Below are 24570 nucleotides of genomic sequence, written 5' to 3' on the forward strand. Positions count from 1 at the left end.
TTGCCGTATATAGATCCGGTACGCTCCGGTACCACAGCACCTACCCCGACCATCTCGGGAACGATTTATGTGGCCACATTAAACCTTCAGGCCATCCCCTCCCTCCCCACTCCAAGTTCCATGAAGATCTTGGGGTCGCCAGAGCCTCGTCTGTTAGTGAAACAGGATTCGCCGCGGATAGGTGAGGTTGACAATTGAGTTTGGAGAAGCTATATATTGCGCTGGCAACCTGAAGGGTTGCGCTACGCAGCCCCTTGGATCTGATATTTTAGTCGCCTCTTACGACAGGCATACCTACCGCGGGAATATTCTGACCCCCTAACCCGCTGGGGTTATCTCTAAGAAAAGAGAAAAAACAAAAGAAGGAGAGAAAAAAACAATAGCTAAAGGAAAATGACATGTAATTGCCCATAAAAACAAACTGATCTTTTGTTTACATTCTGTGTATGATTTGTGCTTGATCACAAATCACACAAGGAGATAGCGCAATGCGCATGTAAACATTAGATCATTTTTTATGACGTATGAATTGACCGTTTTCCTTTAGCTCTTTTTCCTCACTCTTTTTTCATATGCTCAAGGGTCAACTGTGACGTTGATGCGCAGAACGAAGCAATTTTGAACTCGTCAATGCGCAATCCGGCAGGTGATTTGTGAGTCTTGTTCGAAAGGGTGTCATAATACAGAATGAAAATTCGTTCGATCAGATTTTTCGACCACAGTCGAAGATCGAATTTGTCTCATAATAGGGGCCTGAATTGACTATTTTCCTTTAGCTCTTTTTTTCTCACTTTTTTATTCGCCCAAGAGTCAACTATGACGTCGATGAGCAGAACGAAGAAATTTTGAACTCGTGAATGCGCAATCTTGGAAGTTGATTAGTGGGATACAAACATGGTTGCCACTTTGGTCCATTTGGACATTGTGAATGATGACTAAGTGTGTTATCTTATCTGTCAACTGCCTGACAGGCTGTTCAATATGGCTACTTTTCATCGTTTTGACAGGCTGTTCAATATGGCGGCGCCTATCTTCAGCGGGTGATAGAAAGAGAGACAGAATGAGACAGCGATAGTCAAATACAAATCAGGTGATCCAATCACTTTGGAATTTTGACGTTTATGCAAAAGATATCACACTTAGTCATCATTCACAGTGCATTTGGACGCCAAATTGTCGTTTCCAACCCTATTTGGTCCGCTGGTCCATTTTTTTAAATTTTAGCCCTTTTTAGGATGTAATCAAGATTTTGGTAATTTTGTTTTTCTTTTCACTGAGGTAAAAATGTTCAACACTGCACACAAAATGTGCCACACCTTCTTTAACCTTCACATAATTTTCAATTTACCTCAATGGATTTCTTATACCTATATGACATTAATTTATTTTTGCTTGGAATCCAACGACGAAACGTTTAACATGTTATTGTTGACTTTTTTTCATTTCATTTTTCACCAAATTTTTTCACAATAAAACCATGAAAATATAGCCGAAAAAATATTATGCGTTCGTTTGGTTGTTTTTTTTTACAAGAACGTTAATTTTCGTTTAATCTTTGTGCACAAAATTTTCAAAATAAAAATAAAATTTTCATTTGTCAGAAAAAATAAAGAAAAGCCGGCCGAATGCCAAAAAAACATATCAAAAAACAAACTGGCTCGTTTGTTTCTAATTAAATAGGTTGAATTTTTCTTGTATTTCGTTAGTTTTTTGAGATATAGTTTACATACTTACACCAGTGCTGAAACCGTATTAGGAGGGAGGGCGACAAAAGATATAAGGTAAAATACAGGACAAATACAGATAAAATAAAGTAGTGTCATATAGGTATTACGAAAAAACTGCTGTCATTAAAATGTAGCAGAACAATGACAATTCTCCTAGCAGATAATTTAGAAAAGTGTTGGATCTTGAAGCAAACAAATTTTCGTTATTTGTTGATGAAACAAGCGCTCAATCAGAAAATCTTGTTTTGGTGGCTAGATATTTCGATGGGTTATCAAACACTTTTCGTGATAGATTTTTTGCACTTCTTGAGCTTAAAAATAGTTGTTGCATATGCACGTGCACCTCAAAGAAATTTGACGGAGTTTGCCAGTGATGAAGCTATTCTTAAATTGAAAACTAAGTCAAAGCATGAAACTAATTTATTTTATAATGCGCAAGCATTCCGATAGGCATTGAGAGTTTGTGAAACAATATATCGAAATGCCAAAAAAAGTGACCCTTAAAAAATTTGTACAAGGAAACCCTATGTAAAAATGTTTAAAGTGTTACATCTTGTTTGGGATGTCGATATTTAAATTTTTCTTACAAAGCCCAAAACAAATGGATAAGTTTAAGGGATTTCAAGACTATTGTGGAAAGTGTCTTCTTACGCACGCCCCACACTGCGATACGGCTCTGTTTTCTATCTTTGTGTCTGGAAGTTAATGGCGTTTCTGCTATACACCTCTCATATTCAGTATCAGTCGCAGCATTTAATATTTATATATATCTCCGGCCTGAGCTAAAGAGTTCAATCAAAAAAAGTTTGTCTGTCGATATTATACCATCAAAATGAAGCAAATTTTGAGTAATTTTAGGTACAATGATTATATTGGATTTATAGGTACAAATATTGGATATTTAAAAAATATCAGTAATTATAATGAATGCATTGGTAGACAGAAGAGTAAAGAATTAAATTTAAAAAAAAAAGAAAAAAAAAAATGGATCACCAGCTGTTGGAAACATATTATTTTCTTAACTTTTAGGACTGCATTTAAAATAAATTGATTGTTATGGAAACGCATTTACTATGGAAGCAGTAAGGAAGGCGGTCGGCATGATGTGGTGGTGCACAGTGGCTAGTCATTGTCGGCTGGGGCGGGTCCTTGCCAACCTTACTGTTCCTGCGCCATAAACAGAAAAAATGGTCATATCATGCCTGTTCAAAAGCAACAGCTGTCAGATTCAAAAAACCTGACAGAAGCGCAGAGACCGACTCAAAACGCTTAAAAATTCAAAATCACACAACATCCGGCCGAACCGGATGTCACGGACAGACCGTTGACATTCAAAAATTTAAATTCAAATTCAAAAAAAAACTGACGCAAAAAAAAATTACCGAACCGGACATGACCGGTTACTACTCTGAAATCAAATATCAATAAAGCTGAAAAGTAAAATAACAAAACTGAAAGGAAAATAAAAGGCCGAATACACAGAAGGGCGCCGCGGGTGTTGTTGCGACGCCCGGTGCTTAGTCCCACCCTCAAATAACCATGGCCACCGACGCACCTAAATTTCGGTGGCCCCTTACCTGTATACCCTACGTGCCTTCTAAGTAAAAAAGAACGCCAGCATTCCCATTACTACAATGTTTTTATTGACAATTCATTCCTGTGAAACTTAGACTATATTTATATTTAATACATACTAGATAAATCTCTGAGGTTAAGACCAACGAACTTTTCCCCCTTTTTTATTTCGCTAATTTTAACAACCAGTTTAATTAGCGGTATATTGAAAGCTTTTAAAAATAACAGAAAAAAAAATGTTTTCGAAAGAAATTCCAAAATTTTGCTTCTAATTCTCCGTAACGTTATTGGGCTTTATTTATCCGTGTAAAACGGTATAGACAGAAATCTATTGAAAATTCCAAAATGTTCAAGGTTCTAAAGCAGTTCTCAAGTTTTCAATTTTTTTTCTTTTCGAAATCGTTGTGGACATTTTCTTTTACATAGCTTTCCTTATGTAATAACTTAGAATTTATATAGGTAAATAGAAGAAATTAAATAACTTTTAAAATTTGTTAACAATTTTTGCGGGTACTTCCACGTTCACTACAGTAGGTTCTTTTTGATGAAATGCAGAACTAAAATTATCTCTCTTTATCTATTCTTCAACTTGCAGATGCATACAATAAGCTTAAAAATTGTATCATTAAACCCATTCGGAAATCCGTACGGAATCCTTTTAATATATTTCACACGTCTTGGAATGTTTCGAAATTCAAAGTTACTAGGCGTTGAAAAAATTTGATATATTTTCTTCCCCGGTTTTATTTCCGTGTTAATTATTTTAGTTTATCTCATCTTATTTTATTTTATCTTAAGTTAGTTTGTTTCATTTTATTTTATTTTATCTTAATTTAGTTTATTTCATTTGAGGTTATTTTATCTTAATTTAGTTTATTTCATTGTATTTTATTTTATCCTAATTTAGTTTACTTCGGGTTAGTTGAAGGAAAACTAGAAGTCAAAAAAAAGTATTCATGGAAGTTTATTGGCAACTTCCCTGTTCGATGAACCATATGTGACTCATAATAGCGTAGTGGAATGAGTTCATAAGTCACATGTGACTCATTTCTTTATACAACTTTGATGACGCTGTCTGGGTACGAGCGTGTCGTTATAGATATTTGTGAGTTCTAAGTGAGCGTATATCCAAAAGAACCGGACTTTAGGAAGTGGAAAAAAATTTGGAAAAAAAGTGTTCCTCCTGTTTTTTTTCTAATACCCTTTTCTCATTTTTTCAATTATTGATTATGCTTCCAACTTCACTCAAACAAAAGGGCGTACTTATACATGCTTTTGACCTTTATGTATCAATTTACTGCTATTTGATTCGTAACTTAAGTTATGTTTTTTTTCTTTCTTCTATATGTTCACCTGGGACTCATTGAACGTGGTAACAAGATTGGTTTTGCTACGTTCCTGAGTCACATTTGAATCACCCCGAATTGAATAGCCAAAATAAGATAAATATATGCCAAATCATTTATAAAATAGTATTCTATAATATGTATTCCAATTATTCAATTAAGCAATACAAAAATTAATGGGCGTACGGCCTTCTCAAAGCGCTTGTCTAAAGCAGCGCATTCCTAATGCTATTGAAATGCATTCAATTTATCTTTAAATGGCTATGCTTATGGGTATATGAAAATGTAAATGTATGTGTGTTAATTACTCCAATCTAGTTAGTATAATACTTTCTATAATTTTAAATACTAAATCTTCTTATAAGTGGTTTCCAAAGTATCCTACTGTCGAATTCGGTTTTGGCAGATTATAATGGTCCGTAGTACGGAACGAACTCACCCATTGTTTTAACGTTGTGGTTATTGTATGTGGCATTCCGCAGGCTTATAGCTGGCGGCCTGGCTGTTGTTGTTGTTGGCGTTGTATCATATGCTACTGCGTATGGAGTTTGTGGTGGTTTTGGTGTACCTTCATACATACACGAATGCGCTTTAGGGTATTTCCCAATTTGTTCGCTTAATCCCTAATTGACCAATTCTGGACTCGGCAATTGTCCGTCCTCAATTTGTGACATCGAGTGGTATCGTGGAGACAATAAGAAAGGAAAATCACCATGCAGTCAGCACAGACCACGTCCCGATAATATGTGGCCGTTGTAGGTTGCCATACGAAAAAGTGAAATTGCGGCTAGTAGTAAAGCAGTCAGAATGGCAAATGTAAGTGAATTACCCACTTTGGAATGCAGGTAAGATTTTGTGTACGGTGAACAAATGTTGGTTATTAGTGGGGGATTAGTTACACTGCCTTTGAGAAGTCTTTTGATTCTACGGTGCTTTTAACTCGGTTCAGTTGTAACTGCGGAGCTGATTGTCGCTGCATTTCTTCCAGACGCGTCTGGAATTGCGATTTTGATGATATCAAATGTGACTTGCAGAAAATTAATGCAGTTTTAGGTTCGAAAAGTAGTATAAGATCCTTTTCATGTGCACAATGCGTATCGGCTTTAAAATTCAATTGGAAGTACGCTTGCCCTTAATTGGAAAATTTAAGAGCACAACTCCCCCACAGTTAACCAACTCAGCTCAATTTTTTTTTTCCGGCAACTCGTCTAAGCAAATGTTGGTAATTCCATAATTTTTGTTCCTTTTTGTTTTAGCAGTGATAAAAATTAATTTCTGGACACTTAGATCATCCTTTCCAACCTCTTTTTCCTTTTTTTTTCCGGAACAAGAAAAAACGTGCTGGTTTTTTTTACCTCTCGTGATGGCCGCTCTGTCTGTTCCCTTCTTTTCGATATTTTTCTTTTTATCGCCACTTTCACCACATCGCTAGGTGTGTTCGCGTGAACACGCTCCCAAGGGGATCATGGCCGTAGACCGCAGCAGCAGACCGTAACATGATACAACCGAGCTCTAGAGAAATTTATTTTAAAAATAAGATTTTTATGTAAATAAAATAGAACTGGTTTGGCTTGCGAGACGGGTTTTCCTCTAAGGTTTTTCGTTAAAACATATATGCATATAAGGTTTTTTATTAAAATTAAAGTGTTTGGGCATTGTGTGATATTTACCACAACCTGAAATTAAACATTTTGCAACGAATTCGACCATTTGTGAATTACCAAAGGCAATTAAAGAATACAATAATTTGGTCCATTTCTTTTATATTTGGTCCTTTTTTCCGATGAATTTTGGTCACAAATGCAAACATGGTTTGGCAACTGTGTATACACTACAATGGTTAGGGATGGCACGATAAAGAAATACAAATAAGTATCTATACAGAGTACTGAAGAGGTATCGGAGCTCGATCGAATCACGTTCTATCAAAAAATTAATTAAGAGTACTCATTTACAGGCCCTCACTAGGGTAGGCACCTTGTCGTTGGTGTGAGGGCTTAGCCGAACTCCATAGCGCCGTTTCGCCTCATAGGAGGGCGGCGGGATGTCGGTGACCAAGAACTGCCAACCCCCTAATCCAGGGTGTTATGCGGACCGTGCCTATTGGACGATTTGCAGCCAGGGGATAAATTCGGCTGTATTCGAACGGAGCCTTCCCGATACCGGGCCATCTCGGGAAGTATTTATGGCCTTACCGCAGTAAGGGGCGCTGCTGTGGCGGACGGTTCTTTCCCCGTATATAATACTGGACCGCTGAGCCCGCCTTGTCGGGCAGGTGGTCGTACGACCAAGTTGAACAACTCATTACCTGAATGTAATAAGGAGGATGTAAAGAGGAGGACTGAGTCGCAATCCAAGGACGACAAATACGAATTAAGCGATGCGTCGGACTCGGGGAGCGAGAGTAGTGCTGATTCAATGACCTCCGTGTTGGAGAAGCACACAAATGAAAACGGAGTAGAAGAGTGGAGAAGGGTACGGAGCAGAGGAAGTAAAAGAGCTCTCTCGAAGTACCGTGCAGCACTAAGAATTGCACAACGCTTGGGAGCAGTGGTCGACCCAACAGAAGTGGAGATCGAGCGCTTGGAATGGGCCCATGAAGCGGTAGAAGTAGGTCGAAGGCAGTTCAAAAGGTTTGCTGCGAGAAACCCTCGGTTCTGCAACCGGTACGAGGAGGAAGAAGCGTCGAATGGCAGAATGAAGAGGCAACGTTCGGCAGAAGGCGACAAGCCTGCTTTCAAGAGGCAGAAAGGACCCAGTCCTAGAGCCGCGAGGCAGGGCAATCGCATAGACAAGACAAGTAGGCCCAAAGCTGTAAAACAGATGGGTTCCAATAGCGAGGTAGCAACTACCTCGAAAGCTGCCAGTCAGAGGGAAGTTCCAACTACGGAAGTAGGAGATAAGCCAAAGGGAGATAACGCTAAGACTCCGGCTTTCTCGGAGGCGCTAAAGGGAGTTAACGCGAATTCTCCGGTGTTCTCGGAGGTGCCAAAGGGAGATAACACTAAGACTCCTGCTTTTCCCGAGAAGATGAGTGATGTGGCAAAGCAGTCACTGACTGTGGCGCTGGTTGATCGTCGCAGTCCGTTCGGACAAATGACTACTGAAAGGTGGAGATCTGTGGAGAGGGAGCTTATTAGCTTAATGCTTAAAATGATGCGGGAGCAACCAAGTAAGCCCCTTCCAACCATTGATTCGGGGGGATGGTATAATGGTGTGAAGATGATAGCGTGCGACAACATCGCGAGCTTGCGGTGGCTGGAGGAAGTCGTTCCAAACCTCCAAAGGCAAGGCACGAACGCGCGGTTTGAGGTGGTGGATAAAGCGCAAATCCCCACGGTACCAAAAGTTTAGGTATGGATACCATGCGTGATGAAGTCGGAGGATACACTGCGACTTCTGCAGAATCAGAATCCGAACATACCGACACAGGATTGGAAGGTACTTACTGTATCTCGGCCTACCGAGGATGGTCAGTTCTACATCTTCCAAATAAACAAGCAGGCGGAGGATATTTTGTACACGCAGCTTGGCAAAATGTCCTTTGGCACTGGCAAAATTTACATGCGACTCAGGAAAAGAAGTCCCGAGGATAAAAATCCTAACACGCTGGAAGTGGGCGAAGTCGAAAAGGACCTCAGAAGCCTAAGGGAAAAAAGACAGGTGGAGGTCCCCGACGTCACCACGAACGTGCTAGAAGAGGACCAACCGCGAAATGGTGCTGTGACTCGCACAGAGGAACACACGGCACAACATTCACGAGGGGCTGAAGGTGGCCTCGAATACTCTAAACCAAAAGGGCAAGAGGAGGACGACGACGTCAAGACGAAGGTGCTGGAGGGGGACAAACAGCCCAATGGTGCTGCGAGTCCTACAGATAAACCTTCAACACAGTAAAGTGGCGTCGAGCGAACTCCTCCTAACCCTTGAGGAGGGTTCGTTTGACGTGGCGCTGATCCAGGAGCCGTGGCTCTCATCGGGAGGAAAGGTTTCTGGACTTAGCGCGCGCGGGTTTGGCGTTTACTACGCGCAAACGGAAGGACGGGTGCGAGCTGTAGTAATGGTAAGGAAACAGCTGCATTCATATATGCTGCCTAATTACACCACTGAGGATCTCGTAGCGGTGGCCGTTGAGCAAAAGAATAAGCAGGCATTTATCCTGGCGTCCTGCTACATGGCCCATGCTGCGGAGGTTCCACCGATGGAGTGCAAAAGGCTAGTACAGGAGGAAGGGCGCAAAGGGCGGTTGGGCATAGGCGCAGATGCAAATGCGCACCACAATGCGTGGGGAGGAGCAGATACGAACGAGAGAGGCGAATCTCTATTTTGTTACATCCTGCAAACCAATTTGCAGATAGCCAACAGGGGAAATGTTCCTACATACATTGGTCCAACATCCAGCAATGTTCTGGATATTACATTGAGCTCCGAGCGTGATATATCAAGGTATGATTGGATGGTTCTTGATAGACCATCCTTCTCCGACCATGCGTATATAAGCTTCAGCATCCCACTAAAGAGGGTAGAGAAGGGAGGAACCTTTAGAAACCCTAGGGCAACGAATTGGACTAAATTCCAGAGACATGTAGAAACAAAACTGGGACAACCCAAAGAGGTTGCTAATGTAGAGGAACTGGAGGAGTCGAATGAATTCCTAACAAGGACGCTTATGACTGCGTATAACAAAGCTTGCCCTCTAAGAAGATTCAGAGGAAAAGCAAAGCCGCCATGGTGGAGCAATGAGCTGAGTCTTCTAAGAAGACAGGTAAAAGAAATGTTTAAACTCGCAAAGACCGCGGAAAGCGAAGCGTGTCGGGACGAGTACAGGGATCTACTGAGGATCTACAAGTGTGAAATTACCAGGGCGAAGAGAAACTCATGGAAAAGTTTCTGTACGGACATAGAGTGCTCCAGTGAAACAGCACGGTTGAAAAAAGTCTTAGCAAAGGGAAACATAGTCCAGGGACTAATAAAGAAAGAGAACGGGGAATGGTCACGTGATAGTGAGGAATCCCTTGAGGTGCTTCTCGATACACATTTCCCATCGGGAGACGGTTTAGAAGAACCAGCAGACATCACTCACACTTCGATCACGGAGCTAGAGGTGCCGGGCTTGGTGACCGATACCAAGATCGAGTGGGCAGTGAAGATTTTTTCTAAGTTTAAATCGCCGGGCCCAGATGGTATATTCCGGGCCATGCTACAAGTCTCAAGTAGGGCGGTCGTGGAACGGCTTAAAATAATATTCGATGGGTGCATAAGACTGAATCATGTACCGCACTCCTGGAGAACTGCTCGTGTAGCTTTTATACCAAAGGCGGGGAAGATCGGTCACGTGTATCCCAAAGATTATAGACCCATTAGCTTAACATCATTTCTTCTCAAAACCTTTGAGAGGCTGATAGATGTGTACATAAAGTCCAACGTGGATGAAAAGCTGCTCTCCACAACACAGCATGCGTACACCAAAGGCAAGTCGGTAGACACCGCATTGCATAGGGTGGTAATAAGCATAGAGAAATCCCTGGAATATAAGGAGTATGCTCTAGGAGTCTTCTTGGACATTGCCGGGGCTTTCAATAATGTTGCAAAATGGGCGATTATGGATGGTCTTAATTACATTAAAGTACATCCTGCCTTAATCAGACGGATCGGCTGCATGTTAAATTGCAGAAAGATTACATCACAATGGGGATTGTACGAGGCCACGAAATCAGTGGACAGGGGCACGCCGCAGGGAGAGGTACTATCACCTCTGCTGTGGACACTGGTCATCAACCAACTGCTCAGGCAATTCGATGAGGGACCCGTAAAACTTACGGCTTACGCAGATGACGTTGCAATTGTCATAAGTGGAAAATGCCTTCCAACGATTAGTTCTTTGATGGATCGGGCGCTTCGTGATATTCATACCTGGGCATCTAATGTCGGGCTGAAAGTCAATGCGGAGAAGACGGATATGGTCTTGTTTACAAAGAGGTACAAGGTCCCAAATTGGACCAGGCCTAAGTTTGGAGCGGTGACCTTACAGGAGAAACCTTGCACAAAATATCTAGGAATCATCCTAGACAGTAAGCTGTCATGGAAGCTCAACGTGGAGGAGAGGGTGAAGAAGGCCTCAACAACACTTTATGCATGTAAAAGAATGCTGGGTGTACGTGGGGCCTATCGCCCTCTCTTTTTCATTGAGTTTTTACAGCGATTGTAAGCCCTATTCTATACTATGGAGTTCTTGTTTGGTGGAAAGCCACACAAAAAACAACATACCTCAAAAAATTAGAGGGGGTATGCAGACTATCGATGCTTTGCATTACGGGAGCCCTGAAAACAACCCCGACGGCTGCACTGTATGCCATTCTGCACATTCCACCTGTAGACCTGGTAGCAAAGAACAAAGCGTTAACGACCGCAACCAGGCTCGATGCTTCGGGGCAGCTTGAGCGCCGACCATATGGCCATAGTAGTATAGCGTCATCAGTCACAAGACGAACAGACTACATGATTCCCTACCTGCACTTTGAGGGAGATCTTAAGGCCACAATAGAGGTGGACGGTTGACGCAAGGGTGCGCAAATGGCGGACGAGGCGATATATGTGTACACCGATGGTTCCAAAATAGTGGAAGGAGTGGGGTCTGCGGTATACTGCGCTGATCCGGAAATAAGCAGATCCTACAGGCTGCCGGTTACTGTAGCGTTTTCCAACCGGAAATATTAGCCGTAACCAAAGCAGTAGAAACCCTGGAAGAGAATAGCTTAAGCTGCAACCGTGTTAACTTTTATATTGACAGTCAAGCAGCAATTAAGGCAATAATCTCGCATAGCACAGCATCTAAATGCGTGTTAGAGTGTAAGCAGTCTCTGGAGAGAATCGGGACAGGGAGAAGCATACATCTTTATTGGGTCCCAGGGCATATGGGAATAGATGGGAATGAAAAAGCGGACGAATTAGCTAAAAAGGGCGCATCCCTTGCAGCTTGCTCCGTAGACGTCCCAATTAGATTGGGCGAGATTAAGCGAAGGCGAGAGGTGCACATGATCGACCAAGCAGGAAAGGCGTGGGTTCAAGCGCGGGGCTGTAAAGTGTCGAAGATTATGTGTAGATCTTACAACCTTAGATTAACACAGTTGCTTCTGTCATTAAAAAGAGAGGACTGTAGACTCATGACGGGTATTCTGACTGGACACTGCCTTCTGGCGTCACATGCCTTTAAATTAGGCTTGGTCAGTGATAGCAGGTGCAGGAAGTGCGGGTTGGAGGAGGAAACGATCGAGCACGTTCTGTGCTCGTGCCCTGCATTTGCCAGGCTAAGACTCCAGCTATTAGGAGTGATACAACTGTCAGATCTAGAAGCAGCAAGTGGCTTTAGTCCTAGGAAGCTTCTAGTATTTGCCAAGAGGACGGAGTTATTTTATAACATAGGTCCTGGTTTTTGATAGGGTTTTTCAGTTTGGTCGTTAAAACAAACTTCTGGTAACACTACGGACTCAATCAGTCTATGTGAGGTCCTCATGGACCGGCCAGTTCAACCTACCTACTCATTTACAGGGCAAAGGGCCTGCCAAATTTGACATAGTCATAACGCCATTGTCATAACCATGTTTTTACTTATCCATATCAATTGGCATAAGTTACTGGTGCCTTAACCTAAAATATGTTATAAAAAATAAAAAATAAAACAATTTTAGTTGTAGCCGGTCAATAAATTATTGTAAATATTTTTGTGTTATGATAGGCTTTTCTTGACCATAATGTTGCTTTTAGTGCAAGTAAAACTCCACTATTACGTCCCAACGTTTCGCTAAGCACCTTAGCTTCCTCAGGGGTGAAACTGCATTTATTTAAATATTTTTTCAATTTACCAACGTAATTTGACATGAAATTATAAAAATAGTTGTTTAAAATTTCAACAATGTGTTGGGGCAATGGAGTGCACCCATGTTAAAATCAATTCCCCAGGTGAATATGTGTGAATAGTAATTGGAAAACAATATCTATATTAATTTATAAACGCTTCCCAAGGCAGCCGGTTCTGTCCGGCTTCATTTCAGTGTAATCCCATTTATTTTGTTGCGTCCCTCCCACAAATTGTCATCCTCCCAGCAGATCCTTGCAGCGGGGTAAAAGTCTAGTTGAGGGGTCGACTGCTAACATGCTACCAAAAATATCGAGAGAGGTGTCAAAAGACGCGTATTAAACTCGAAAATAATAATCCGAAGGCGGAAAATAAAAATTGTGTCTCAGTTCTGAGATATTTGCAGTTGAAATGGGCGATTTTCATGTGATTGTTGTAATGTTGTGTACCCACAAAAAAAAAAATGTGAAAATAAGTGTTTTGCGCGGATATAGTTATGGTCTCCAAACCGGTGTTGGACCCACCCAGGGTAAGTTTTTATAAGCGCGGCCGAAGGCCGCCAACGCAGAAGTGTTCTGCGCAAAAATACGATGGATGCCACCCCGGCTTCGGAGGGACCAGCTGGTAATTTTTCGGTTTTTCATTAATATCTTTTAAAATTTTTATTTTCCGCCTGCGAATTAATAATACTGTAACGATTTTTACTTGCAAATCCTCTTATTTGCCCTTTTGCTAGGATCGTATCGCTAAACTGTTGAATAAATAACTCCAATATTGAATAACGGAAAAATGGCCTTTATTAAAATACTTCACAATAACACTCAAACTGTGCAACGAATAGCTTAATAACCAAACTGATATCTTAAAGGAAACTGACTTTCAAAATAATAGTGCTATTGCTCGCTTGATATCGTCTTACTCGTAACTGCTTGACAATTCAAATCAAACTGAATTACTTCTTACTCGCTGGCGCCGCTTTTATAGTTTACGCTGCATACTTCTAGGCTCTTCGATTTCCAGAACTTACTAGTTGTTTCGGCTACAAAATCGTCAGCCACAACTACGTGCACAAATTATTGCTCACTCTTGTCACAACTCAGATAAGATATATGCATGTGTTTGTGCATTGCCGCTCCGCTGCTCGTATACGTACATATGTGTAGACGCAATTATTTATTCGTTTATGTAGATACATAAAGATTGAATTATTGATGTGAATGTTTGTAGTTTACAGTCTCTCGCGCGCACATAGGCATATAAGTAAATGCATCTGTGTGTGACATCTCTCTGGGCTGCCTTATATATGTGTATACTTGATTTGATTATTAACGTAAATACTGCTTGGCATGGCCTTAGCATCGCCTTAGTGATGGGATAATTTAGTGATGCTAATATCCGTGACACTGCCCTCCACCTAAGTCTGATCGTCCCGATCAGACAAATCTCTCGATCTAAACGTTGCTAGCCTTTCCAAATGGACCACCTTCATTTTGGTTCGTGGTTTACCGATGGTTTGTATGCGGTACACTACATCGTTGATCCGTTTTACAACTTTGTATGGACCTTCCCAGTTACACTGCAATTTTGGGGACAAACCTTTTTTTCGTTGTGGGTTGTATAGCAGCACCAAATCTCCTTCCTGAAACCCTTCCGAATTAATTGCTTTATCGTACCTTGCTTTCATTTTGTCACTCATAATCTTTGCTCGTTGCCTTACCAGATCGTGTATCTCTCTCAGCTCTTCTTCTAAGACATCAGTGGATTTCTTGACATTCCTCTCCGCATCGGCATCTATCCCATACTTCAAATCAGCTGGCAGCCGAAGGTCATTGCCAAAAATTACCTTTGCGGGAGTTTGGCCCGTTGTGTCATGTACTGCCGATCGGTAGGCCATCAAGAATAATGATATGTGTGTATCCCAGTCCTTATGGTACTTGTCGACTACTTTCCTTAAATGCTCCTCCAATGTTCTATTGAAACGTTCCACCATACCATCGGACTGAGGATGCAATGCAGTTGTCCGTGTTTTTCGAATGCCCAACTTCTTGCACAGTTCTTGGAACACAGCTGATTCAAAATTCCTGCCTTGGTCAGAATGTAACTCCATTGGTACACCATACCTTGCAACCCATTCGTTTTTAACCACTTCTGCTACTGTTTCTGCTTCTTGGTTTGGGATTGGGTATACCTCTGGCCATTTACTGAAATAATCCATAACCACCAGTACGTATTTGTTTCCGCGGTTGCTAGTAGGAAATGGACCTGCGACATCCATGGCGATCCTTTCAAATGGTGCACCTGAAATATACTGCTTCATCTGGCCACGACTTCGGGTTTTGGGCCCTTTCGCTCTGTTGCATACCTCGCAATTGGCAATCCACTCGGTGACCGACTGACGGCAACCAACCCAATAGAATCTCTGCTTAATTTTCTCGAGTGTCTTCGTGATTCCAAGATGGCCTCCACTTGGACCATTGTGCAACTCGCTGAGCACATCAGGAATCCTCTTTCTGGGAACAACTATAAGTTTCTTCTTGCATTGACCATCCTCACTCTCCCATACTCGATGCAAGCAACCGGATATCAATTCCAAACTGTTCCACTGTGCCCAATATGACTTCGCAATGGGACTCTCTGCTGACATATCCTCTCTGCTTGGTCTTTCGTTTCGTTCGAGCCCTTGCATAACATGTGACAGATCTGTATCTTCTAGCTGACACTTTCTTAGTTGTTCCTTGTCCCATTCATCCGTACACGTTATAGTCATTAGCCGGACATCTATAATGTCTTCTTTAGCCTCGGCCTTTGAACAGTGCTTGCATTCCAAACTACATGGCCTTCGTGACATTGCATCGGCATTTCCATGGGTACTACCTTTTCGATGCTCAATGGAAAAGTCATAGCTTTGAAGTCGCTCGATCCACCGTGCCAATTGTCCTTCCGGATTACGGAACTGCAGAAGCCATTTCAATGCTGCGTGATCTGTCCTGACATGGAATCGCTGGCCGTAGAGGTATTTGTGAAAATGTTTAATGCACTCTACCAATGCCAACAGCTCTCTCCGCGTAACACAGTAGTTCCTCTCTGGTTTTCCAATCGAACGGCTGTAATATGCAACTATCTTCTCCTGTCCATCGACCAGTTGTGATAAAACGCCTCCTATAGCATATCCACTTGCATCTGTATCTAGAATAAATGTTGCTCCTGGAATCGGATATGCTAACATTGGGGCAGTGCACAAACGCTCCTTCAATGTTTGGAAAGCCACTTCTTGCTCCTTCTTCCATTCAAAAGCTTTGTTTTTTCTTGTAAGCTCATGGAGGCTATGGGCTACGCTGGAAAAATTTGGTACAAATCGGCGGTAATATGTGCACAGCCCAAGAAAACTTCTCAATTCATGTAGGTTCTGTGGTCTTGGCCAATCCTGTACAGCCTCTATTTTTTCGTTCGCAGTGCAGATGCCCTCTGTCGTTACCTTGTGACCCAAATAATTGACTTCCTTTTTAAACAGCGCACACTTTTTGGGACTTAACTTCAGACCAGCGCCAGCTATTCTCTGGAAAACTTCCTCCAAGTTCTTAAGATGTTCATCAAAGTTCTTGCCCAATACGATGATGTCGTCCAGGTACACCAAGCATGTTTTCCAATGTAGTCCTTTCAGTACCTGGTCCATGAGTCTCTCAAAAGTAGCTGGTGCATTACAAAGTCCAAAAGGCATCACTGTAAATTGCCAAAGACCATCACCGACACTGAAGGCTGTTTTCTCTTTATCTTCCTCCTTCACCTCCACTTGCCAGTAGCCGCTTTTCAAGTCCAGCGTGGAAAACCATTTCGTACCAGATAGCGAGTCCAGAGTGTCGTCAATTCTTGGCAATGGGTAGCTATCCTTTTTCGTTACGTCATTCAACTTCCGGTAGTCCACGCAAAACCTCATTTTTCCATCCTTCTTTTTTACAAGTACTACCGGTGAGCTCCATGGACTAGCTGATGGTTCGATGACGCCGCTGTCGTTCATTTCTTGAATGATTTGACTCACAACTTCCCGCTTCGCCAGTGGAACACTACGTGGAGCTTGACGGATCGGTCTCGCATCTCCAGTGTCAATTTGATGTTTCACAACGTTGGTGCGGCCTGGTTTAGAATCATCCTGGTCAAATATGTTCGCGTACTTTAGGAGCAGTTGTTTTGCCTTACTCTGATATGCTTCCTCTAGCCCCTGCATCCATGCCGTGATGTCATTTGAAAGATCAGTATTACTAGCTGAAACGTGTTCCTGGAGCTGTTCACAGTTAATAACCACTTCAGCCTCTTGGCATCTTCCCAAAATAGCTCCTTTAGTCAGTTTGAGTGGTGACTTGAACTCATTGAGTACTCTTACCGGAATACGTCCATCTTGTTTTGTCATAGCCAGGGTTCTTCCTATAAGTATGTTCAGTGCTGATTTATTTGCTGCTTCGACAACCCACAATTTGTTTGTCCCACAATCTCCATCTACCTTTGCCCAGATGACTGCTTCTGATTTTGGTGGTATTTGCTGACTCTCTTCCACCAGCACTCGTTTACTGCTGTAGCCTCTCTCGTAGCCGAAATTAAGTGGCACATCCATGTTCTTATATCGCATCGTCTTGCTTTGCATATCGATCTTGATGCCTTGGTTGATTAAGAAGTCCACTCCAATTATGATTTCATCAACAATACCTGCCACTATAAAATTGTGAAGTACCGTGACGTTCCCAATTGCTACTTCACATTCTACTTCTCCAATTACCTGGGTGTCCTCTCCCGTGGCTGTACGTAATCTTGCTCCAAGCAATGGTCTTATCTTCTTGTTGACTAAATCCGCTCGAATGATGGAATGAGATGTACCCGTATCTACAGTCAGTAACCGTTCCTTTCCGTCCACATGTCCTCCAACAGTAAGATTGCTTGACCTTCTTCCAATTTGCGAGATAGAGATTATGGGGCATTCAATTGAGGGAGCCAGCTGTCGCCCCTTGCGGCTGACTCGCTTTAGTTTAACGATTGAGTGGATTTGGAGATTTGCTCGTCTCCTTCAGCTCTGCGTTTACGGCCACCCACATTGTTGGAACTATTGGAATTGCTACTGCAATGACGTGCAATGTGACCTGGGTTACCGCACTTGAAACATTTCATAACTCCGGCATTTTTCTGTTGTGATCCCTTCAGAGCTTCCAAAATTGTATCTACCCACTCCGGCCTTTCTACTTCCACACGATGAGCTTTGTATGCTGGTTTACTCAATAATGACGCCGTTTCCTGGGTCAATGCATGGGATACCGTTTCAGAAAATGTTTGCTTTGGGTTCGCGTATGTGGCTCGCTTCGTTTCGACGTCCCGTATGCCATTTATAAAGCTCTGAATCTTCACTCTTTCCGTGTATTCCACGGGTGCATCCGCATTTGCAAGATGAGCCAATCTTTCAATGTCCGAAGCAAACTCCTGCAAAGTCTCGTTAGCTTTTTGGTAGCGGTTTTGCAATTCTATTTGAAATATCTGTTTCCTGTGTTCGCTTCCGTATCGCCGTTCTACAGCAGCCATCAATGCGTCATAACTGTTCCGTTCGTACTCTGGAATAGTCTGTAAGATTTCCGCGGCAGGCCCTTTCAGTGCCACGAACAGAGCTGCAACTTTATCTTCAGCATTCCATTGGTTCACTGCTGCGGTCTTCTCAAACTGTAGCTTAAAGACCTGAAAAGGAACAGAACCGTCAAAGGATGGTGTCTTTACCTTTGGATTACTCGTTGAAACTGCTGGGCGATTTAGTTGCAACTGCTCGATACGTCCTCTCAAAGCATCCACCTCGGCCTCGATTTTATCCTGTCGACCACTGAAGCCTTCATGAAACTGGGTTAGTTTTTCTTCCATATGCGCTTCCAGTTTAGATGATATACGGACTTCCTGCTCTTCTAGTTGTGTGGAGATCTGAGATGATATCTGTGCTGAAATTTGTGAAATACGCGTTTCTTGTGCTTCAATTTTCGATGTTATTTCTGACGACATTTCTGCAATACGTGTCTTCTGTTCTTCCATCATGGATGTTATATCTGTCTTTTGCGATTCCAGTTGAGAAGCCACTGTCGATGTTTGAGCAGATATTGCAGCCAAAATCATGTTCAAGTCTGTGCTCGTAACTGTCTGCGATGTTTCGTTTTTCTCTTCAATTTTTGTTACTTCCTCGCCATCAAGATGAAAGTCATACTCTTCCACATCAATTCCTTCCGCTTCCATTGCCTCTCGTAGCCGTGCCTGAAGTTCAAGTTTAACGCCGCTTGTATTCAATCCACGGCTCTCCAACTCCTTCTTTAGTTGCTGGATCTTCAATTCACTGAACTTTGCCATGTCCTTGTTGTCCTCCGGAATTTATTCAACAATTCCTCTTCTGACACCAATTGTAACGATTTTTACTTGCAAATCCTCTTATTTGCCCTTTTGCTAGGATCGTATCGCTAAACTGTTGAATAAATAACTCCAATATTGAATAACGGAAAAATGGCCTTTATTAAAATACTTCACAATAACACTCAAACTGTGCAACGAATAGCTTAATAACCAAACTGATATCTTAAAGGAAACTGACTTTCAAAATAATAGTGCTATTGCTCGCTTGATATCGTCTTACTCGTAACTGCTTGACAATTCAAATCAAACTGAATTACTTCTTACTCGCTGGCGCCGCTTTTATAGTTTACGCTGCATACTTCTAGGCTCTTCGATTTCCAGAACTTACTAGTTGTTTCGGCTACAAAATCGTCAGCCACAACTACGTGCACAAATTATTGCTCACTCTTGTCACAACTCAGATAAGATATATGCATGTGTTTGTGCATTGCCGCTCCGCTGCTCGTATACGTACATATGTGTAGACGCAATTATTTATTCGTTTATGTAGATACATAAAGATTGAATTATTGATGTGAATGTTTGTAGTTTACAGTCTCTCGCGCGCACATAGGCATATAAGTAAATGCATCTGTGTGTGACATCTCTCTGGGCTGCCTTATATATGTGTATACTTGATTTGATTATTAACGTAAATACTGCTTGGCATGGCCTTAGCATCGCCTTAGTGATGGGATAATTTAGTGATGCTAATATCCGTGACAATACTGATGTCAAGGCGCGTCGTTTGACACCTCTTTACATATTTTGTGGAGTTCACTGAGGACCTGCTTGTGTTTTTTTGCTTCATACGGCTGAGTTCTCAGGCGCCGTATTTCCTCATAATGCTTACGGAGATGACTCCTTAAGCCCCTAGGCGGTGTGGGTCAGCAATCAGATGTATGATGGGAGGCCCAGGTTTCTGGTTATTCAACAGGAACTGTTTGGTTAGCATCTCATTTCTCTCCCTGATGGGGAGTATTCTCGCCTCATTATGTAGATGGTGTTCTGGGGACATAAGAAGACAGCCCGTGGCGATTCCGAGAGCAGTATTTTGGCAGGCCTGTAGCTTCTTCCAGTGGGTAATTTTTAAGCTTGGCGACCATATAGGGGACGCGTAGCATGCAATCGGCTGGCCAATTGCTATGTATGTGGTAATGAGCGTTTCTTTGTCTTTTCCCCTCAAACGGCTTCCAAGTATTCTATAGAAAGGTTATCGAAAAGGGTTTAATGATGTGCTTCAGGCTGATTCGAACATAGTTCACCGAAGCCCAAACCTTCGGCCTACGTGATGTTAAGAGAATGGATGAAAACGATCTGATCAAGAAAGTGTTTCCATCAGCATCCGTAATTTATGATAAGGAAGGGGAGATCTCCAGTAAGTTGGGAGAAGGAGGTTGGGTAAGACTTGATGTCCCAATTGTAGTCAGTTTTTGTGAAGCAGGCAGTTATTAATGATCAATAATATGTTCTTTAAACCCTTATAAATAACTAATTTAAATATTTTGAATTCTAATTTCAGTGATGAACGATCCTCTGGAGCACGCAACCGGTATTGAAAGGCGTGAAGTTTTAGCCAAAGCTGCTGGCAACGATAATCCCTTCGACATAAAAGTGTTCAAACGTGGCGCAGGCACCAAAGAAAACCCCAATCTGATACCATCCGCATTTGATGCACGTATTGTTAGTTGCATCTGTGAGTGAAGAATAAATAGCACAAGCGAACAAAAACTATTTTTTTAACATACTAAATAATTATTTTATATTATTTCCAGGCGAAGAAGATCAAACTTATGTGCAATGGATGTGGCTGCAAAAAGGTACATTAAAACGCTGCGAATGCGGTCATTGGTTCAAATTGGTTGAGAAAGCTCCTGTCTAAGCTTATTAGTTTTAAATAAATGCAAATATCTTTTTATTAAGAAAAAAGTAACCCAATAAATTCCCAAAACCAACAAATGAAAACATGGTCAGATATTTACTAAATATAAAACGAATATAATTGCTTATAAGTAAGCAACAAATGGAATAGAAAACGTACATTTGTCGAGAGCTGCTTTCAGTTTAGTGCGGGGAGGTAACGCAATGCGGACATAGAGGGGCTTTCGACAAAACGACAACATGGAGAAGCTGAGGGAGCACATTCCACTCATCCAACTTCTCACAGATTACACGAGGAAGATAATTATGTTTGAGAAGCGCTTCAAAATAGAGCTGGGAACAAATGTGCGTGGGACACCTCCAGGATTGAAGCGCTTCACCAGGAACACACTATAATATGGTACACCGATGGCTAGAAGACACCGGAGGGCATAGGAGCGGGGATCTTTTGCCCCCGAACCAAAATATCCCTACCAGTTGTCGCCATAAGCCGGTGTGCAGCATGGGTACCTGGACACAGAGGAGTAGATTGTAACGAGCGAGCGGACGACCTCGCCAGGTTGGCAGCGGCCGGAAAGCCAATAGGACCCGAGCCTATCATGCCAATAGAGTCACATACAATAAGGGAAGAGTTTAGACAAAAAGAGGTGTGCCTAAGAGAACAACACTGGCGCGAAAGTCCAGGACTTCGGCAGGCAAAGGCACTAATAGGAGTGTACAACTCCCAAAAAGTAGCCTTAGGATTTTAACAGGTATACTCACAGGCCACTGCAGGCTAAAGAGCCATATGAATAAATTGGGTATATCGTCTAGTTGTTGTTGTTGTTGTTGTAGCGATAAGGTTGCTCCCCGAAGGCTTTGGGGAGTGTTATTGATGTGATGGTCCTTTGCCGGATACAGATCCGGTACGCTCCGGTAACACAGCACCATTAAGGTGCTAGCCCGACCATCTCGGGAACGATTTACGTGGCCACATTAATCCTTCAGGCCATCCCTCCCTCCCCACCCCCAAGTTCTATGAAGAGCTTGGGGTCGCCATAGCCTCGTATGTTAGTGAAACAGGATTCGCCGCGGATAGGTGAGGTTGACAATTGGGTTTGGAGAAGCTATATATTGCGCTGGCAACCTGAAGGGTTGCGCTACACAGCCCTCGAATCAGGTATTTTAGTCGCCTCTTTCGACAGGCATACCTACCGCGGGTATATTCCGACCCCCTAACCCGCTGGGGAGATGTCGTCTAGTAGCCTCTGTCGGTTCTGTGATCGCGAAGATGAGACTGCAGAACACATCCTGAAGGAATGCGATGCATTCGCGAGAAGGCTTGGGATGCTAGCATCATCGGAAGTAGGAAATAGTAACATACACTCTCTGAAGCCGAGAAACATTCTGGATTATCTCAGAGAACTCGGATTGGATGAGGTGTTGTTAAGAGAATGAGGGCACAATAGACCAATAGTTCCCAGTGCTTGACCTCACAACATCTATCTATCTATCTATCTAAGTGGAATGCGGAAACTGTTATCTTGTCTATGAATGCAACCAGGCTAGAGAGCAACCCATGTCTACACAAGATCTTATGGTGGTAATCGAAAACATCAGAGGCGATTTGAGCTGGTGTCTTCGGGCCCGAAGTCACAATATGAGCTGAACGAACTACGAACCCACAATGTAGTACTGCGGGCGTGGGTTTTAGGCCACAGAGGGGTGAGTGGATGGTAATAAGCGGGCGAACGTTCTAGCGAGAGAGGGAGCTACTGTACGGCCTATTGGGCCCAAGCGGCAGCTGCCAGTTCGCTAAAAAAAAAAATAATAAAAATAAGGTGGCATATATTGCTGGTAGACAGATATATAAGAACACTGGCGCACTCTGAACAATCTAAGTTACTGCAGGAGGATGTAGTCTTAATCGCTAGAGGAGCCATCATACGCCTTACAAAAAATAAAATTAGAATTTTAACAGGTTTCTTAAAAGACAATGCAGACTCAACAGCCACATGCATAAATTGGGCAAATAATCGTGATACCTGCGGGTTCTGTGATCGATAAGCGGATACGGCTAAACATATCCTCCTGGAAAGCGATGCAATCTCAAGAGGGCTAAGTCTTTAAGTTGGGGCGGGGTCGCCCCTCGTGCAAATAGAAACTAAGCGGAACCGATGTTTTGTACAGTTATCATTTAAAAACTATTTAATATTCATATTTACACAGTTAATAGCATATCCACAATACATAGTTTAGCGTAATTCATTTAAAAGTGGATTCTGCAGCAGCCGAATCCAGACTGCTTTACAATAGGGTTTTCTTTTTAACAAAAATAAAAGAAACTGCCTTACGAAGATCTCTGCAGTGCTACTAGAATTACAATCCTTGATGGGTTTTATGACATCAGTGCTTATCCAAATGCGAGAACATCTTGCGCCATTTCTCACGACGTTCTTTCTTCACGCTACGCCAAGGTTTCTCTGTAGGTGACGCACTCACCAAGCTACCATCGCTGGCCAGACGAATATATGGAAAGTTAGTGCGTCCTTTCACATAAGCTGTGCTATTGTTTGAATCAAAGAACTGTTTATCAATCTCCTTCGAAGCGGGTTTTGAATCGATCTAGAGATTGGAGAAGGGAGATAATATAACAGAATCCAAATTTTACTAAAGTTTTTGCAATGCAAATTTGTGGCGAAGAAATCATATTCATTTTATTCGGATTTACTTCCTTTACATACCGCTCTAAGTCGACGCTGCGAAAGAGCAGTGGATTACGTGCGTCCACAATCTGCACAACAACATCTGAACGTTCGACAACACGCCACAACTGACGCCAAAATTCTAAATACTTTTCATAAGGTGTAAGTAAAATGTCGTTGTCTTCTTGCAGCAGCGCTAAAGTGCGACACCATTCTAAGAAGCTTTCATTTTCAGCTCTTTGCAATTCCTCTGCGGTTGTTTGTGCTGTCCATTTAGGACGGCGTGGCACTGTTAGCATATTATTATTTTCCCTATGTTTTTGTTGCATTTGCTTCATTTGTGATTTCGAGAGTACACCAACGCCCGTTTTTGGATTGATGAATGTGATATTCAGTTTATCAGCTTGAAATTCAGTGTCCGCCAGCTCAGCAGTGCGTAAAAAATCATGAAATGAAGATTCCTCAGTAACAGATGCCAAATTTAACCGTCCCCAATGGTAGCCATCTTGGATTTCGGTAGTATGGAGCTGTATAAACCCCAATAAATAAAAATAACCAAAAAATTTTAGCTTAAATATTGGAATGGGAAGCCATTCCTTAGCCACTACTGCATACTTCGGAAAATGGAAAAATCTTCATTTATTTTCACAGCTTTTCTTGTTGTTGTTGTTATACCGACACAATACATTATTAATATGATTATTTGTTTAAAACTTTTTCAAATAACACCAAATATACGTATATCAAAGCCCAGCTAAATGAAAATGGGTAATTCCTACGTCATCAAAATAGCTGATCTAATGTTTACATGCCCATTGCCAAATCTTCTTTTGTGATTTGTGGTATAAAATTATATCCTTTTACACACATTGCTATATGAACACACCTAGTAATATTCTTGATAAACTTAAAGCCATGGAAAAGTTGACATATCCATATCCGTATAAAACAGCTGATCGAACGAACCTTATGGAGAGCAATGTAGTTAGTCAATGGTGCCATACCATAACGCCTTAGCCATAACCATACCATATTAAGCAATTGGTTTTTGGTTTTTGTTTTTTCGCCATATCTATAACCTATAAATATTTCATTTGGTGAAT

At 42.0% G+C, this 24570-nt stretch overlaps 2 protein-coding genes across 5 annotated transcripts in view; one reads left to right on the forward strand and one right to left on the reverse strand.

Annotated features, from left to right (window-relative positions):
- Window positions 1-20867, forward strand: part of LOC137244576 (beta-glucuronidase-like) — a 126443-nt gene extending 105576 nt beyond the window's left edge. For both annotated transcript variants that reach the window (XM_067773760.1, XM_067773761.1), the window contains 2 exons: window positions 20425-20598; window positions 20678-20867. The gene's annotated coding sequence lies outside the window, so the exon portion shown is untranslated. The remainder of the gene's footprint in view (window positions 1-20424; window positions 20599-20677) is intronic.
- A 2114-nt stretch (window positions 20868-22981) lies between these two features.
- LOC137246752 (large subunit GTPase 1 homolog) lies at window positions 22982-24253 on the reverse strand. 3 transcript variants are annotated; one of them, XM_067777764.1, is made up of 3 exons: window positions 24083-24253; window positions 23507-23994; window positions 22982-23387 (listed from the first exon to the last, which is right to left on the reverse strand). In XM_067777764.1, exons 1-3 carry the CDS (start codon window positions 24104-24106, stop codon window positions 23315-23317), a joined length of 585 nt encoding a protein of 194 aa, XP_067633865.1. In that variant the 5' UTR covers window positions 24107-24253; the 3' UTR covers window positions 22982-23314. The 3 variants fall into 3 exon arrangements, with proteins under 3 accessions (XP_067633865.1, XP_067633864.1, XP_067633863.1); XM_067777763.1 differs by having other exon boundaries at window positions 22982-23432; XM_067777762.1 differs by having other exon boundaries at window positions 22982-23994.
- Window positions 24254-24570: the final 317 nt, after the last annotated feature.

This window comes from Eurosta solidaginis, chromosome 3 (genome assembly GCF_040869045.1).
Source record: "Eurosta solidaginis isolate ZX-2024a chromosome 3, ASM4086904v1, whole genome shotgun sequence".
Lineage (NCBI taxonomy): Eukaryota > Metazoa > Arthropoda > Insecta > Diptera > Tephritidae > Eurosta > Eurosta solidaginis.